Genomic DNA, 19,165 nt, shown 5'->3' with positions numbered 1-19,165 from the left:
TCACAGATGGAAATATACCAACTTTTGGAGTTTAACACACCATTTCAACCCATAATTGCCTTTCAAGAACCTGGTTAACATGATAATGTTACATAACCAATAGGAATTACATGGCATGGCATATAAGCCAACATTTCTTCAAATTTATTATATTCCCAGCATAAAGAAATGAAGGCCAACTATTTTAAAATAATTTTATTCTATGGATTAATCTGAAGTAAGACCTTGGTGGGATAGTAAATGCTACTTTCAAATAATTTATTGCTGTATTTAGAGCAGTTTTAGGTACCTGATGGTCCTCCAGATGTTGGTACAGAAACAGCCACAATGGGAAATGATAAAGGATGCTGAGAGCCATCTCTGGTTACTTTTCCTTGGATCTGAAGTAAACTAAATATTAAAAACTGGTACATTAATTTTTAATGCTTGAAGCATTCTAAAGGACTAAAAATTAAGCTAAAAAGTGAATATACAAATTGTATATCATAGCTTGGAAAGGTGCAACTGTTTTTACCGCATCAATAAAATGAAACGATGAGTAAAAGTAAAGTAAAAGTAAAATGAGTCATTTTATTACATTGCAAATGAACTCAGTCATTAAAATAAATCTTCAAAGAAGACTAGATTTTACTTTTATTTGTGTATTTATTTATTAAATTTATATATCATCCAACTCATTCTGTAAAGCAATTCCGGATGGCTTACAATTAAAATCATAAATATAAAAATATTAAAAACATTAAATACAGAGGCAAGGAGCAAGAGGCAATTTTGGTGCGATAGTTTGTATCTTCTCTGTTAATCTACCAGCCACCTTTGGTTTTAGCTAGCAAAGAGCAAGCTTCTCCCACTAGAGTAGTGCAGCCAGATTCTAGTACTCACAAATATTTTTGATTTTCTTTCCTGCAGGAGAAAGACTTCCGAAACCAGATAGAGGAAAGATGCGCTTCCATAAAATTGCAAATGTCAACAAAGCTCTGGATTTTATAGCAAGCAAAGGTGTCAAACTTGTCTCAATCGGTGCAGAAGGTATGTGAAGTGTATCCATAACAAGATTTTTCTTTTAGTCATGAACCTACATTTTTAGTGCTGCTTGGGGTCACTATATATATACAACATACCTTCAAAAAACAACTATGTAGTACATTTCAAAGCACAGGTTTTTTTTTTTTTGGCACACTTCTTGTTTGAAAGAGCTGTAGCAGAGTGCTTCTTTTGAACAGAGAAGACCTTAGCATCTTCAGGTACTATTGAAAATACTTTTCATTCTTAAAATACAGGTAGTCCTCGACTTACAACAATTCATTTAGTGACCATTCAAAGTTACAACGGCACTGAAAAAAGTGACCTTGACCATTTTTCACACTTGCAGCATCCCCATGGTCATGTGATCAGCATTCAGCCGCTTGAGAACTGGCTCATATTTATGACATTTGCAGTATCCCGGACTTACGTGATCTCCTTTTGCGACCTACTGACAAGCAAAGTCAATAGGAAGCCCGATTCACTTAGGAATTGGGTGTCTAATTTAACAACTGCAACGATTCACTTAACGACTGTGGCAAGAAAGGTCATAAAATGGGGCAAAACTCACTTAACAAATTTTCACTTAGCAATGTAAATTTTGGATTCCATTGTGGTTATAAGTCGAGAACCACCTGTAGAATCTACTTTTAAAAGTAGAACTACGAATCTGCCAGCAAGATATCATGAAATAAGTATGCATGAGGAACATAATCTCAAATAACAGCTACTACATATTGTTGTATTGATGACCCTGCTGTAAATTATCCATTCCATTTCTCTCTAGAAATTGTGGATGGCAATGTGAAAATGACTCTGGGTATGATCTGGACTATCATTCTCCGTTTTGCTATTCAAGATATCTCGGTGGAAGGTAAGAAAATTCTATATAATGCTGCCTTCAACTTTTTGTGTCAAATAGACTTGATTCCAGGAATACAGATCGATTGAACTGGCTATAGCTTTATTGCCCACAGTGAATTTTGATGTAAATATCAGGATAGCAATTAAGCGACTTATGAAGAAGCATTCAGGACTGCTTTTTGTTGATCTGCTTTGTTGTTTATTATCATTTCTAGTAGGGTAAACAGATACCATAAGGAAAAGAATTATATTCTCTTCTTCAAAAATGCATTAAAACGTGTGATATTTTTATATCCAACAATCTGCCTCTCCTACAAGTGGACCGATCAGTTAGAAACATTGAGTTCCTTGTGAATCATAAGGCTAAATTAGATGATACACAAACAATATGTCACCCTGGTTAGCTTCTTATTTTGTTCATTTACTTGTAAACAGCCTTAACAAGTGCTAGCATTTGGCTGACTTTATCTGGTTTGGAAATTAAGTAGGACCAAGCCTGATTAGCACTTGGGTTGGAGGCTACCAGAGAATACCAGGTTGGAGGCAGCATTGGGAAATTGAAAAAATATCTCAGAAGGCGGCAACCGCAAGCCAGATCTATACTGTTGATAAGAAAACAGCATGGATGGATACACCAAGTAATCAGGAGGCAAACTTAGTTCAAAGGAGACTTTAGCTTTACTGTAGCTATTTGTAACCTCAAATTATTTCCTCCATAAGGGAACAAATTATTATTATTATTAAAAATAACTTCAGGTGACCAAATGTAAAATTTAAAGAAAGCTCTGTACTTAAACAGGGAGAAATGCACATACACAAACACACAGAGAGGTAATTGTGAAGGTTGATAGAAAGATTATACAGCCGCTTTCAAGTACAGCATTCTCGACAGAGAGTTTGCTTGAACACTATTATTTTCTTATCATCAAATAAATAACAGTAATAAGATACAGTTTTGTATCCTCTAGTTTAGGCCTAATTCATTTGGGAGGGAAGGTGTGGCTCTATGGTCACCATCTCCTTGAAGAAAGAAAACAGGAATATCAATTATTTAGGATAATGATTGAATTAATATGCTGAAATCTTCTTGACATCTTTTCATGAGCAGGGATCTTTTTACACTGTAGAAGATTTCCACTTAGACTCTGATTTAATGCATTCCATGTCATTTGCTTGTCATTCTGTCCCAACCTGCCATAATTTGATAGTAAAGTTGAAGTTTTTTTTTTTTTTTTAAAAAAGTAAAATAAGGCAGTGAGCTAATGTCTATAATGTCCTCAGATTCTTGTGGTGACTTGGCTCTGGGATCTTTCTTGTGTGAACTTCCTAGTCAACATTATCATCTGAATCCAGCTTCCAAGGAAAGCAGACAGAACAAACTGTATAAAAGAAGAACAAGCACACAAAAAATACAACATAGTCTATTTTTATATGTAAGAATGCACAAATATCTGTCTTTCAAACACAAAAGAATTTCATGTCAGGCTTTTCCAAGTGAACAATACTAGCGATTCAAGAATGCAGCTCTTTGATAAATTATTCTTATTGCAAGATCTGGAAATACAATTAAAAGAAGAAATTCAGAACAGACAAGTATAGAATGAAAGTCCTATTTATAGTAGTGGTCGGGTTCAAATCTCTTTCTCTTGCCTGCCCTATATAGTGGGCTGAGAGCCTCTTGTTTTCTCCTCTAGTTGGGAGGAAAGATTGATACCTTATTACTGTAAGAGGTCTGTAGGGCCTCAAGTTCTTTGCTTCCCACTTCCCACTTTAGCTCAAGAGATGGATAGTTTGGCAATGCCAATGGACTTTCTATTTTCTATGAGATGATTATCCATCCAGTAAACATAATGGGACATTTTATGACTTTGAATTGAGAGAAATACTAGAATTTGCTGCACTGGAGTTATGAAGTACAAGGAGTGAGTAGTAAGTTCTTCCTAATGTAAAATAGTTCTGTTCTGGGGAAAATATATTTTATCCAATTGAGTAATAACATGTGGAGATTGGAGAATTGTTTGGTAGGATCATATGTAGATACTGCAGCATTTTATGCTACTTTGTAAAGATTGTTTAATACTGTAAAACAGTGAATAATTTGGGCAGCTATAGATTTTTTGCCAAGATTTTACTCAAGCAAACAGCTGCCATCCATTACAGTAGACAATATGTAGCGGATCAACCAATTTTTATACTTCGTTGGTTAATTGAGAGAATAATTATTCCTGACAAATTTACCCTGATTCTATTGTACCAATTAAATCATCTTTAAAAAGAAATTTCTTATGAATGATGACATCATTCCTGAGTCAGTGAAGCAGGATGCAAATATTAAAGAAAAACAATGAACGGATGGCTACATGAGGAAAAAAAATGATAAGGAAAGTTCACAGCCAATTCTAGAGTTTCCTTTTCATATAAATGCCCCTTGTTTTTGTAACAGACACAGTGTTAACTTTCAATTGTTGCATTTTGTAAGAAAACATACGGAAGAAAGAGAGGGAGATATTTTCATAAGTAAACTGGATGTATTCACTACTTTTCTGGTACAGATTTCCTTGGAAGCACTCTTTGTATCCATTGAATTAAGCAATATCATCTGAGGTAGATGTCCAACCCTCTAAGTCAGCTGAAGGTCTGTTATGTACTGTAGTGAGCAAATTGAAGTTCTGTTATTCTTTATAAATCTTCTTTTATAAATCTTCTTTGATGGTATTTTCAGAGACATCTGCCAAAGAAGGACTGCTGTTGTGGTGTCAAAGAAAAACGGCACCTTACCGAAATGTGAACATTCAAAATTTCCATCTTAGGTAAAGTGAATCATTTCTAGATGTAAAGATGTAGATGTGTTTTACCCTTAATGGTACAGTTGGAAATGGAGAGCACCCAATACATCATATTTTCTTTGCAGTTTGAGAAGGGCCAGGAATAACTCTACAAAGCTAGCATGAGTATAGGGGCTCCCAGATTATCAAAGCAATTAAAATGGACACCCTATATGAAAGGAGTCAACAGTGTGATTATTTCACATGTCACCATGGATGCTCCTTGACTGATGAGGCCTAATTAGAGAGGAAATTACTACAACTAATATTTGGGGGAATAAACAGAAGTCCCGATTGTAATGTACTGACAACAAAATATTAAAAAAATCAAACACTATCATTTTCTGTTTTACCTCCATCTGCATAGTGTAAACCTTTTGTGTATTTTCTAGAAATCAATTTATATTACAAATATGTTGAAATTTCCAGAAATAGTGGAAGAAAGATCCCTTTCACAGAACCTATAAATAGAGTGAAAATTGGGCATTGTGGCATGATTAATAAATGCTAATTTTTTTCCCCAGCAGTTGCTGCTGAGATAAAAAAAAAAAAGACACTTGTTTTTGTTTTGCATCTAATCAGGTTATAAATAAATATGCAAGCTTTCAAGTTTCATAAAGCTCTTGCTCCAAAGAACAGAAAGCAGTAAAACCTTAGGTGTACAGTGTGTAGAAAAATCCAAGACACAAATAACCTGAACATCATGGGTATTTATGTTGTGTCTTTTGTTTTAATCTCTGTACAATGCCCAGAGTTACCATTGTGAGATAGGAGGTCATAGATATTAGGTAAATACATATATACATATAGGAATAGAAGAAAACACTTCTGTTGTTGAGAATGGTCTCTTACCTACAGATAGTTGAGGTAGTTAAGAACAGATTTTACCAAACATCCTATTTTTATAGATACTTGTAATTACTGGATTGTTGGGTTTGGCTTCAAATGGCATTTTTAAAATAATATATATGAAAAATGCATTAAAAGTGGTAAAATAAATAGACCCAGCTTCCCAAACCTGGCATCTTCAGATGAGCTGGGAGTCCCAGAGGTGCTTTTTTAAGAGGCAACTGGACTTTCTGGTTTTTCTTTGAAGACGTTTCGCTTCTCATCCTCTTGAAAAAGCACCTTTGGGACAACCATGACCTGGATGACTGAGAATCTCCATAGACAAGAGCTGGGAGTGTTGGCTGAGACATTCTGTTGGCGAATGCAGGATAAACTAACTACTGCAATGTATCAAATAATTGACTCAGAAGAATTATACTTTCTCCCAGATGAAACTTCCTACTCCTTATAAGGCATTGGAGAGAGGAACAACTCTCCTGTTCAACACATGTCTTACTGTCTGTGTATGGCAGGTCATTTCCATGTTTGGGTTCTAGACACAATCCATTGGAGCTCTCAGAAATTTATTTCAAACATTTTCATCCCACCAGACTTTTCAGACTGTGTGAATGGCCTGCTCTTTTATTTATTTATTTATTATTTATTAGTTCAATTTATATGCCGCCTTTCTCCGGAGACTCAGGGCAGCTTACAATGCATTTAAAAAAAACCATTATAACCATATTGGCTGCTGGTTTAAAATTTTACTACTGATTTTCTAAATGATATGCAAACAATATTTTCTGAGCTACCCTGAGTATGCCCTCGATACGTAAAAGTAAATAAAAAGATGGACAAACCACTGAGTGAAATGAGCAGCCCATCTGTTCCAGCCAACTGCAGATTCTTGCACCGTGAAAAAAAAAATAAGTAAGCAATCATTCATCATCTAGTGCACTGTGCATGAAATTTCTCTGGGCTCTTTTCTGCACAAAAGTGTCTACAGTCAAGGAAATTTGTCTTACAAGATAATATCCTAACATGCTTCTCTGCCTTATCAACATTTTAAATATTTTTGATTGTCTTGAAAGTAGATAACCTGGTTCACAAAATTATACTATGAATTTCTCCTGTGTTCTGCCATTAAATGAGATTTAGCCAAATTGCAACAACCACTGGGATTTTATGAGCTACTGCTATTAGACATGTGGTACAATTGCTGAATATTGTCAGACCTTGCACTGTCTGACAAAATCAGTGTTTCATTAATATATTGTCGCCTTATTTTTGGTTTCTTCTCATGAAGCTGGAAAGATGGCCTTGGTCTCTGTGCACTGATTCATAGACATCGACCAGATCTTATTGACTACTCCAAGCTTTCAAAGGTCATTAATTTTGCTGGCATGGCATGATAACTTGCACCAATCTGGCATGATGATTTGCACTGATTTGGCTCACCTACTACATATAGAGAGATATGTTTGTTTTGTAGTTTGAAATGAGCCTTCTTTCTTGGCTCTTGACCTGCAGATATAGAACAGCCTTCCTGAACCAGGTGCCCTCTGCTAATTTTAAATTTCTCCCACTGATAATGGCCAATCAGTATGGTTAAGACTGCAGTAGGTGATCCCAAGTAAGCTAAACCACAAGCCATGAAAGTGGCTGAAAAAATAAGCTACTCTTTGGACAAATGTACTTGGACTTGGGATATTCAATGTAGATCTGTCTCCAACACACAGCCAATTCAGTCAATCTATGAGCATTATATTCCTGAGTAAAGATGCATCGTGGGATTCACTATATTAGAAAGTATTCAATAGATGGTGCAACCCTGTGAAATGTTTAAGTGACATGAAGATAAGTAAACCGCACAATATTTATATCCAATATTGTCATTGTAGATTTGATGTGGGAGTGTGTGTGCACTTGTGTGCATGTTAGTTTTTCTTTCTGCATGCCTTTCTTTGCTTTCTGGAAATCTTTGGAGAGCCATAGAGGATCTTTCTTTGCATTGATGCATTAGAGTATGTTCTTACAATATGCAAAGCTGAAAAGCTTGATTTATGGCTGCCACACATTGTTTGGTTCATGTGCAGCATGAGTTAAATGGCAGGCATAACTAATAACTAAGCTTTTAGTTTAGCAAGGTGGCAAACACAGCAAAGCCACACCCATCTTTTTGTGTGTCTGTCTGAAGCTTAGACATCCCTAAGGGCAGGGAAGGTAAAAGCAGGAGCCCTCAAGTGAAGGCAGCACTTCCAAAATCTGTCCTACCAGAACAGTTTTTCTGTTCAATAGTTCCCTAGTAACCCTGAAATGTCAGTACCATGCACTGGAGTAAATTCCACTGAAACAGTTTTTAAAAAAAGATGTAAGAGACAGCTGCTTAATTTCTATATTATATAAACATACTTGGGAGTAAGTGTCAGCATTATGGTTAAAAATGTCAAGATGGAAGACATGATGCAGTGGAAATCTGCCTGGTTTTTACATGCTTCTTGGGGGAGAATTTAATTTTATTTTAAAATGCTGCTATTGAGTGAAACTCTAACATATTCCGTCCTTGCTTTTGAATTGCTGCAACCTTGCTTAAAATAGGGGACTTACCAATTGTAATTTCTGCTTCCTGTGCAGGACGACCCTCTGGGGAATATAAACCTGGCCATGGAGGTTGCTGAAAAATATCTGGATATCCCAAAGATGTTGGATGCAGAAGGTGTGAGTTAATGTGCTTTTAATAGGCAGCAGGTTGCAACTGTTAAAATCTTTTTGGCCCATATGTTATAAACAAAGGATCTCCTTCACATAGTTATTTATCAAACAGCATTCTACCTGTCATTTCCATTTAGACTAGAATAAGAAAATGCTCTCTGATGTAATTGAAATTAATAGCAGGGGGGAGGACAATTTTCAGTGTCCCCCCCTTCTTTTCATTTAGTTATCCCTCAAACACTCCAGGCTTTCCAAGTAATTCAGAAACATAAATCCAGAGATTTCAAGTAAAATATCATTTGAAGACCTGTATCAGTTAGAATTATTTTTTAAATGCAGCTAAAATAATTGCCTTCTGAAACTCCTGGCAACTAAAACAATGCAGGAAGCCAGGGACAAGAAGACCAGACTACACAATTGAACCTGATCTTTTTTTAAAAAAATGTTTGTTGTTTATACAACACACTTTAAAAAGGGCAGGCTTCATTTCTGGGGTTGCAGCTGCCATCTTGACTTCTCCCCCCAATCCAGGTAGCAGAGACATAACAACACATTCTTAGACAACTTCAAAGAATATTAGCATTAGTTCTGAATATTGTCAGTTGAGAGCAACATCTATCAGCACAATTTATCCATCTTTCCCTGAAAATCTTCTCTGAAGGTAATTCAGGTCTATGAAATGACTTTTCACCCCATCTTCTTTATTATTGCTAGGCTATGGAGTCAAGAGCAAAAAAGACTTGATTTTTTGGGTTTTTTTTTTTACAGCTTCTGTAGTGTTGAGATACTTGTCCCCATCTAATGTTGCTACTCGGATTTACTTGCCTCATTTGGTATTCTACACCCATGGTACAATACTATTGTACTAATACTAATACAATACTATTAGTAATACTGTTTTGGGATTTACAACAGATAAGCAATTCTTTTGCGTTCACTGGCAGTTTTGAAATTTTGAAATTATGGCTGGTACTTGCCTTATTTCAGCATGGCTGCCATGGTGGAAGTGTCAATTTACTAGAAAAATAAAGGCATAAAAGAACCCACACTAATCTCCTGATGCTCTTTATTGATTTTATCTTGGTCTTTCTACAGGGCTAAGACTAAGTGGGTTCATTTTCAAATAAAGACTTGCCCTGTAGCTATTCATCTTGTTTGTTTTCTAAGGATGTGAGATTTATGCAAGCCCAAGGCATTCTTATAAATACAGTACATTTTTAACATGTCGCTTTCCCAATTGTTTTTTTTTTTTTCAGTTTTAAAAAATGGATAGGTCAGGGGAGTTTGGCAGGGCCAACTGATATCTACTGGCTTCTTGTTTGCTACCTGTCTTTCTTTTGGAATGACTTAACAGTGTAATGTCAGGCTCATTAAATCTCTTTTCTCCTGTTGTCACTGGACATATCCCAAGAAAAATTGTTTTATTTCAGGTTGAAATTAACTGTTAAAGGAATATGGATCTAGTCAGTCCTTGAGGGGAATATACGTCTTGATGGAAAATGATCTGAGATCTATAAACTTTATCTTCAATGAAAATACATGCTTTCATGGATTTCTTCTTAACTGGAAATGAATTGGGCAGCCTAATGACAATTTTGCGGTATATAAGATGGGATCAAGCTTACCAGGCATGCTTATTTAAATAATTGAGTAGTCAACCCTCTTGAAAAGATTTCATAGCTTATCATTCTTGTTTTTATTGATGCTAGGAAAATAGAGTATTTTTGTTCTGTGGCTGCTATGATATTGTATGGGTTTTTTTTTGCTTATCCTGTGATTCCTTTCTGATTTCTTTTTCTTTTTAGAAGATATAGTTTGCTCCCTTATAAAATGCATGGGTATTTTTCAGAAAGTCCTTCTTTAAAAAATAATCACAGTTGCTTTCTTTCACACTTCCATACAATATCAATATACAATATCATTGATATACAATATCAATATACAATATCAGAGGGCATTTGTCAGATCCATTCTTCATATGTTGGACAATATTAAATCTCTACCATGTGGAAGTAAAATAATACTGCATTGCAATTTGTACTAATGCATTGAAATAATAATGCATTGAAATTATTATTTCTAAAATAATAATGCATTGAAATTTGTACATGAAAGATAATTCCTTTTAAACAATGAAAACAACAATGCAAATATGACATACTACCTTCAATTATAATACTAACTTTTTCTTTCTAGAAAGAGCCTTTGACAGGTGGAAACTTTTAAGCATCCGGTAGTAGTTTCCTTGTGCATTCAGAAACACAATATATGGTTACCTCAGATTGTAAGTCCAGTCAGGCGGGCCTCAGCATTTCAAACAATCTCTCTGTGTAATTACAGACATGAGGTATTCTCAGGGGGATAACAAAAGTCGAGATGACAGACATTTCTGCAGGACTGAAGCCATGCTTGTAAAAGGGGGGGCAGAATTTGAGTGTGAAGGAGCACCTATCTTCTTGATTGCTTTGATTCTCCATGTACACACTCCTGAATATACACCAGTGTCTTTGAATCAAACCATATAGCATGCCAGCACCTTATTTGTCTGCAAGTATTCCTCTCAAAACCTTGGATATTTTTAAATTTTGTTCTCCAGGATTTCCATTTTAGCATCAATGTTTTCTTCTTCCAGTTTAAATGACTCTATAATACTACAGAGAACAAAATGGAGCACATGTTGTGTCTCCCTTGCTTGCTACTGTTCTTCTACATATTGTGCTTGTTTTCTTTCTTTTTTCTTTTCTGATAGACATTGTGAATACCCCCAAGCCTGATGAAAGAGCAATCATGACTTACGTTTCTTGCTTCTACCATGCTTTTGCTGGAGCTGAGCAGGTATTCATCATCACCTTTTGGATCGCTGTGTGCTTTGTGTGTTTCAGGTTTCCATGAGCCCAGAAATCACTTTGTTTTTTTTAATTAGGACTGACAAATAAAGTATATGGGGCTATTAGAAACACTGCAGTAATACACGCACAGAAACAAGCATATAAAGATGCATACAGAATAAATAAAAACAGATTTATTTATTTATTTATTTATTTATTTATTTATTTATTTATTTATTTATTTATTTTATTGAATTTCTATACCGCCCTACTCCCAAAGGACTCAGGGCGGTGAACAGCCACGAAATAAAACACATACATATAAAAATTTAAAATAGAATAAAGTGAATTAAATAAATTTGGCTGAATTAATACCCATGATTTAAAATACCCATATTTTAAAACACTTTAAAATTTAAAATTTGCACTTAAAAGGGAGAAGATTTAGGTGAGGCCAGCTTGATGAAATAAAAGAGTCTTCAGCTCACGGCGGAAGGTGCGCAGATCCGGAATCCTCCGTATCTCTGGGGGGAGCTCGTTCCAGATCGTCGGTGCCCCCACAGAGAAGGCTCTCCCCCTAGGGGCCAACAGCCGACATTGTTTGGTCGACGGTACCTGGAGGAGCCCCTCTCTGTGGGAGCGTACTGGTCGGTGGGAGGCTATTGATGGTAGTAGGCGGTCCTGTAAGTAACCAGGTCCTAAGCCATGGAGCGCTTTAAAGGTGGTAACCAGAACCTTGAAGCGCACCCGGAAGACCACCGGGAGCCAGTGCAGCTCACGCAGGAGAGGTGTTACATGGGAGCTCCATGCCGCTCCCATAACCACCCGCACGGCCGCACTCTGCGCCAGTTGGAGCCTCTGAGTGCACCTCAAGGGGAGCCCCATGTAGAGAGCATTACAATAGTCCTTGACTTACAAGCACAACTGACCCTGGAATTTTGGTTGCAATTTGTTGTGGTCATTAAGCGAGACACCCACGTGACTACCTCACTCAATGAGCACAATCCCAGTTCTCTATGTTACGATCATTAAAGCAACTGTGCAAGGGTGCCTCGGGGGGTGGGGAAGGCCTTGGCAGGCCTGGCGCTAACCAGCATGAGGAAACCTGCCACAGGCCAACTAGGCCTGCCTACATGCGGGCCCCTGCCTCCCCTCCAACTCCCCAGAGGCCTGGATCTTCTCCCTACCCCACTGTTGCCAGGGTCTATTTATCATTCCCTTTCCTGTAACTGCTGAGAGGTGAGCCAAGATGATGCTAATCTAGAAAGCTAGCAAAGGCAATTTTCCTCAAGGCTAGAGAGGCAGGAACACAAAGTCAGCCTGCAAAGTTCCTGATCCGGGACCAGCCTTGAGAAAGATTGCCTTCATTACCACCATAACAGCAAGGCCTACCTGGCAGCAATTGCAGGAAAAAAGGACAGGTAGGTGGCTGTGATGGGGCAGGAAGAAGTGGAGTGATGAGGATGGAGAGAGGAGACCCGCAGACCAGTGGACCTGTGGATCTAGCTAGCAGAGGCCTTCTAGTCCTCCCAGTGGAGGGAGGGGTTGCAATGATTTCACAGCCATAAAGGTAGGTGCATCTGAATTTTGATCATGCGAGTGTGGGTGCTGCAATGGTCAGGACTTCAGACTGTGGTCATAAGTCCCTTTGTTCAGCACTGTTCAAATGGTCGCTGAATGAATGGCTATTAAGTCGAGGACTACCTGTATAATTACTGTGATAATTTCTATCACTTTTGCAAAGGCCACTACTGTTTTCCAGACAAAGCCTACCCATTGGGGGAAAAAAAATCTTTTTTTGCAGTGTCAAGGCAGTTTATAGTGATGGAAGGAAAGCATTTCTTCGGCTGCTCTAATATGATTAGACTGTCTGAATTATTCAGATTCAATATAAATATTTTAATACTCTGTACTCTGGTGAAGTCTGAGATTTTTCTGCAGCTAATCATCACTGAGGAGAGCGACAAGGACAGACAATCTTCTTAGAAAAAGCATTTACCTTTGCTATTAAACTATTGCAAAACTAGAATTGCCATAAGAATATCCCTGGGGCAGTTTCCCCCAGGATGATAATCATCAGGCAAATTGAAGATTAGATTAGATTAGATCTTCAGGAATTTCTCAGCCAAGGTGGCCATTGGTTATGTGAACTGAATATACTGTAGTAATCTCTATAGATGTGAAAATGTAGACTTTTTTTGTAAAAGGTTCAGGCCCAGAAGGGTCATGATCAACCAGCTGTGAGGATAGATTTCTCCTGGACATACCACATAATTTTTTGCTGTGTGCAGAGATTCCAGGGTATACTTTATATGGAGAGTAATATTTGGCTGTAAAGTGAAATCAGGATTTTATTAAAAATTATTGCCACTGAAGGAATCATCCTCACTTTATTATTTTCTGGGTATAAATTCAGAGTTAAGTTAATTCATTTCTTTTTTTTTCCCCTCCTTTCCTCACTCCTTCCTTTCCCCTCCTAGATAATAGCATAGATTCCCTTAACATTGTATTTTGTGATTGTGCACTGATAGTTTGTTGTTTACATTACCAGTAGTAGAGATGAAACACCAACTAGCTAGCTGTAATAGAAACCTTTGGAATTAATCAAAGATTAAACTGGGAATTACAGAACACAATCAACATTTCCGCAGGTTTCTCCTAATATTAATAATTTTTTTTGTTAAAAATACAGTGAGTAAAAAAATAATTGTGTGGCTCTCATTTATTTATCATAACTGAAGCTAATGCAGCAATAATTCTGTTATTCTTTTAAGATGCTATTAAAAAATGTCTGATTTTATTATAACAGATTAACACTGCTATTTCTTTTGAAATGACTATTTGTTAGTATAGTACATTTGGGCATCAATAAACCTAGAAAACTTACAAATCAAAGTGTATGTAATAGAATGTGAAGTTCTTAATATTGCTAAATTAATTAATTGATAGTTGCTTTTTCCAACAATTATTCATCTGAGACATTTGTCACTAATTACTTTTGGGAATATTATTTTTACATTAGTTCATGATTATATTATTTTTGCTTCTATGACTTTATTAAATTTCCTTCAATGAAATGTAAATAGATCAAAATACGTTTACATACATATATTAAGATTATGGCTTTTCTAGTGTATTTTATAAAGAAATTAGGAGATAATAAAATATGTTATTTTTATAGCAGGTTCATAAATTAAAATCAGATTAAGTCAGTGTCATGATCAGTTTCATAAATTAAAAACTATTACCTCAGGAGTGATTTAAAAAAATCAACTGAAATTATATGATACAGTTATAATACAATACTGTAATTAGATACAGAAAATCTAAGGTCTTTCTCAAAAAAAATGGCAATGTTATAAGACTACTCAACATAACGGTTTTAGCATAGAAGTAGCGCTAGGTTTGAAGAAATACTCATTTTTATGATATTTGTGTTTCCCCATAAACTTAATGGGATTTTTAATTCAAAGTGCTGGTTGTTAGCTATAAAGCCCTAAATGGAAAAAGGCCTGGTTATTTGAAGGACTGTCTGTTTCCTACAGTAAGTGCATGGCCAATTCAACCTTGCAGAGTTGACATATTCCAGAGTCCTTTGATTAAACAAGGCCATCTATCAGGACCCCGGAGCTTTCTCTGTAGCAGTTCCTGCACTCTGAAATGAGATTTCCCCTAATGATCCAGATGTCCCCAACTTGCTATTGTTTAGAAAGCCACAAAGACTTGGTTTTTTGCCTGGCCTTTGGCAAAGGAAAATAGCAATAGCACTTAGACTATTTCACAGTGCTTTATAGCCCTCTCTAAGCAATTTACAGAATCAGCATATTGCCCCCCAACAATCTGGGTCCTCATTTTACCGACCTCAGAAGGATGAAAGGCTGAGTCAACCCTGAGTCGGTGAGGATCCCTGGTAGGCAGCAGAATTAGCTTGCAATATTACATTCTAATCACTGCCCCACTACTGCACCATGAAGTCGCTTTGCTTTGTTACTATCTGGTTTGTCATTCTCATCATCATTTGTTCATTTTACTTGCTATTAATTGTATTTCTCTTTTTTAGTTTTCTTTTTTAGTTTAGTTGCTTGACAGTATGTATGTTTAATAAACAAATATACAAATATGCAAGTATTTATATGAGAATTTAAAAAGCTATAGCTATACCTACAGATGAACAAAGATATTTAAAAGGATTCAAGCAACAGATGAATCCCTAGTTTTTTAAAATGCCATAGAAATATTAGAGCATAAATAAAATATATAAGAATTACTCTAATTAATTGAGTAATCTGAAAAATGATCAATAGTTGAAAAATATCAACACACTTCATGCACAAAATGCATACATTTAATTAAGATATAATATTATCACTGGCCATTGTAGCCTAACATGCAATTGCATAGCATATCAAACGTGGTTAGTATTATCCTTAGGTTTTTTTTTTTTTTGCGGCTTAGCACATGGTGCAGATCCAAACTGTTTAGTTAAATTAGGGTTGGATTCATCGTGTGAACAATCCCAAAATGGGTTGACACAGTTACCATGTTAAGTATATTGTGTGAATTCACCCAGTGAATGGCAGTGCAATAAAGATTCAGAATTGTCAGAATTTCCACTTTTCTTATCTTCTATCTCAAACAATCCATCATATGTTTTTTCCTCCCATCTGGTGTTCCCTAGATGTGCTGGTCATATTTGCTGGAGAAATGAAATGTGTCTTGTGAAAGCAAGAGTGCTGGTGTCAGTATAATCTCCAACCTACACTTCTGTTCTGTCCTGTCCTGTCCTAGCAACATAGAACTGAATGACAGGTCATAAGGCAGGTCTGACAAGAAGTCCCATGCAAAAAGAGGGAACAAAAATGGAATTGTTGTCTCAACCTCTGGATTCTTGACTGTTATGGTGAATTGAGCAGGTTTTCAGGACCTTGGACAGAACTCAGGAAGCATTCAAGCCTGATTATTGCAGTGCTGTACTACTTTCTCTCAGCCCTCCAGAAATAGTTTTTCAGAAAGAGGCACATTCTTTATCCAGAAACCTAACACTCCATTGTTTCTCCATGGGCTCATGTTGCATCTGTTTTGGGGGCATTGGGTCTTCAGAATTTGTTGCACTTGGAATGGAAGTGCAGGCACCTTGTTGGCCATAGCCTTGTAGGGTGTAATTCCAAGGTGCAATGTTGGGTTATTAATTTTTGGAAGTCTAAGCATCTAAACAGCTCAGCTCAGTAATATGGTCAGGGCTCAGGTCTCCTTCATTAGCTGATAAACCCCATATTTCCATTTATTTTCCATAGTGGATTCCATATTGTGACTTTTAAGATATTTCTCCTTGGATCAATTGGATTCTAGGGTTGATGGAAGAAGTTTTCATCTGTGAAGTGTCTTTTAGTGCCAGTTGTCACAAAAAGGTTACACTTTTTTTTACATGCAGTGGCATGTCTATATACCCAGCCATGCAGAGAAACTTCCTGGTGGGCACTAATGCAGGCAAATGGCCAATTTTGCCATTAACCCCTATGCTGTTATGACAGGAATGACTTCATTGTGCTACATAAGCACCTTTTCACAGCAGAGTTACACATGAATCCATAATCAATTGAGCAAAACACACACACACAAAATCCCAAAACAGAAACAAATACTTTGTATGAACCAATCTAAAGCCTTGGATTTTTTTTAAAAAATACTTGGAATTAAGAAAATAGCTTTCTTTACTGCATGAATTATTCAGTAGAACTTTAGTATTTTAAAAAAGGGATTTTAGGGTGAGGTAAAACTTTAAATTAATCACAATTCAATTAAGCAGGGATATTAATGCAAACCTATCTAGATCCGTAGGTGATGAAAATGTGTGTCATCCACTGAAACAGCTTAATGAATCTGAAGTATGGCAGTATGAGAAATATTTTATATTCCTGAAACAGCCCAATTTTTCTCTTATATGTACTTCAATCACTGATTTTAGAAAATGGAACTGCAGGAAGGCAGTGATCCTTGAAATAATAAGAATAACATGCGTCATGTCAGTTATCTATGTGGTTATTTATGCGGTTTATGCTTATTGTCACTGTGGAATATCCCACTTTGTCATTCACCCAATCTTAAATTATATGATATTGGAGAACTTTGTGATTCCATGCATGAAGGAACAGACAACTAAAATAATACCTAAACTAATAAAAACCAATGGCTGGATGTGCTTATTATTTTATGCTGCAGTAGCCACTGGATCATCATTCACATTTTGTTTCTGTGTGAATCTAACAACATACCTACACTGTTTAATTTTCTGAATTTTCCAGGCAGAAACTGCAGCTAATCGGATTTGTAAAGTACTTGCTGTGAACCAAGAAAATGAAAAGTTGATGGAAGAATATGAAAAGCTAGCAAGTGAGGTAGGCGAAGCTTGTCATAACTCTTGAGGTCTGCTTCTGATACCAAATCATTTTATGTGTAATTTTATAAGGACAGAAAAGTTACATAAAGCTGTTAACTATTACTGAGGCTTTCTTTTTTGAATATAATTAGTGTGGGAGGAATCTCCATTTATATCTGTAGTTTCTATTTTTAGGATATTAAAATAAATATGCTTGTTTTTACTTGCAATAACGAGGAACTATTAAATCTGATGTATGTTGGCAATTCTTGCCTGACTACATCTCTTGTATCTGCTTCTAGCATATTCTGGACTAATTTTAGATTTTGGCCACCCTAAAAACAGTAAATGACAAAATTGTAGAACTTTGTATATAAGAGCTTTGTTCACACAAACACAGTGGACTAAGTAAAATGGATTGGATGGTTTATGGTTCAGCATGCTGAGGAAAGTTGCTTATATTAGTGTATTATATAAAACAGGCCATTATCTAATGGAATGTATTTGTTTTGGACATAGCACTTTCTGTGTTCACATCAACTGGGTTTTTTTAATCTGGATTTAGCATATTGTCTGAACCCAGCCAAAGCATAAAGGTTACAGTCTTACAGACAAAATGGAAGCAACTAAAATAAATGAAAAGCTCTTACATTTATCTTGTCAAGGGATTTCAGTGAGTCCTGGATCCTTTATATATTTCTTTATTTTATTTATAACCTACCTTTATTATTATTATGAAAGACTCACGGTGATGAACATATCTAATACTCCTTTGTCTTCCTATTTTCCCTGTAACATGAACCCTGTCAGGTGAGTTGGGTTGAGAGAGATTGATTGACTCAAAGTCCCCTGCCAGACTAGCCTGATGCCTTAACCAAACTGGCTCTGTCAGTTGTCAGCCATACCTTTCTTTTGGAATTTACTGCCAGGCAAAATGGTCATGGCTACTGCCTATCCCAGAATGCCCTGTCCTTTTTAACTACTCAACTGTTCACAACCATAGTAGTCAACTGGAAAGCAATAACCGGGTTCTCTCTTTCTGTCAAGTTATAAGATGCTTCCTTCCCCTTACTTTGGCATGGTGATCCACTCGCCACTATCATGAGTACTAATATGCCTTATTCAGCCAACCACAAGTAAAAAATAATCCTGTAGCATTAAAAATGAAAACCCACCCCCAGGAAATCTGGCCCAATGTTTAAGCTACTGTAGAAGATATTCGATTAGGAATCTTTTTCTTTTATTTTTTATTGTTGTTTTCATAATTTTTTTGGTCATTTGCTAACATGTCTACATATGTGCAAACAGCTTTTAGAATGGATTCGGCGTACCACCCCTTGGCTGGAAAACAGGACCCCAGAGAAGACCATGGTAGCTATGCAAAAGAAGTTAGAGGACTTCAGAGATTATCGCCGAAAACACAAGCCTCCCAAGGTCCAGGAAAAATGCCAGTTGGAGATCAATTTCAACACTTTGCAGACGAAACTGAGGATCAGCAACAGGCCAGCTTTCATGCCATCAGAAGGGAAGATGGTTTCAGTAAGTAGCAGTGCATTTGGGCTGTATGCTATTAAACCTTTCAGTTCTGGAAACTAGAAAATTGTTTAAATCTCATCAAAGCAACCATCCTGCATTATAAGGGAATCATGAACAAATCCAAAGGAGTAGAAATTTTGATGTGATTCAATCTTCAATAGCCTGGTGAAGTA

General features: G+C 36.4%; 1 protein-coding gene across 1 annotated transcript in view; it reads left to right on the top strand.

Moving 5' to 3' along the window:
- Positions 1 to 19,165, top strand: part of ACTN2 (actinin alpha 2) — a 63,357-nt gene that overhangs the window by 15,504 nt on the left and 28,688 nt on the right. Inside the window, exons 3-10 of the mRNA XM_070932542.1 lie at positions 910 to 1,029; positions 1,811 to 1,897; positions 4,610 to 4,697; positions 6,847 to 6,925; positions 8,175 to 8,256; positions 11,002 to 11,087; positions 17,383 to 17,475; positions 18,765 to 18,995. Of these exons, the coding sequence (XP_070788643.1) occupies positions 910 to 1,029; positions 1,811 to 1,897; positions 4,610 to 4,697; positions 6,847 to 6,925; positions 8,175 to 8,256; positions 11,002 to 11,087; positions 17,383 to 17,475; positions 18,765 to 18,995 (866 nt within the window). The remainder of the gene's footprint in view (positions 1 to 909; positions 1,030 to 1,810; positions 1,898 to 4,609; positions 4,698 to 6,846; positions 6,926 to 8,174; positions 8,257 to 11,001; positions 11,088 to 17,382; positions 17,476 to 18,764; positions 18,996 to 19,165) is intronic.

Source organism: Pituophis catenifer, unplaced genomic scaffold (assembly GCF_029215685.1).
Source record: "Pituophis catenifer annectens isolate HBS135680 unplaced genomic scaffold, rPitCat1.0.hap2 SCAF_1, whole genome shotgun sequence".
Lineage (NCBI taxonomy): Eukaryota > Metazoa > Chordata > Lepidosauria > Squamata > Colubridae > Pituophis > Pituophis catenifer.
This window is presented reverse-complemented; position numbering and strand designations above follow the sequence as displayed.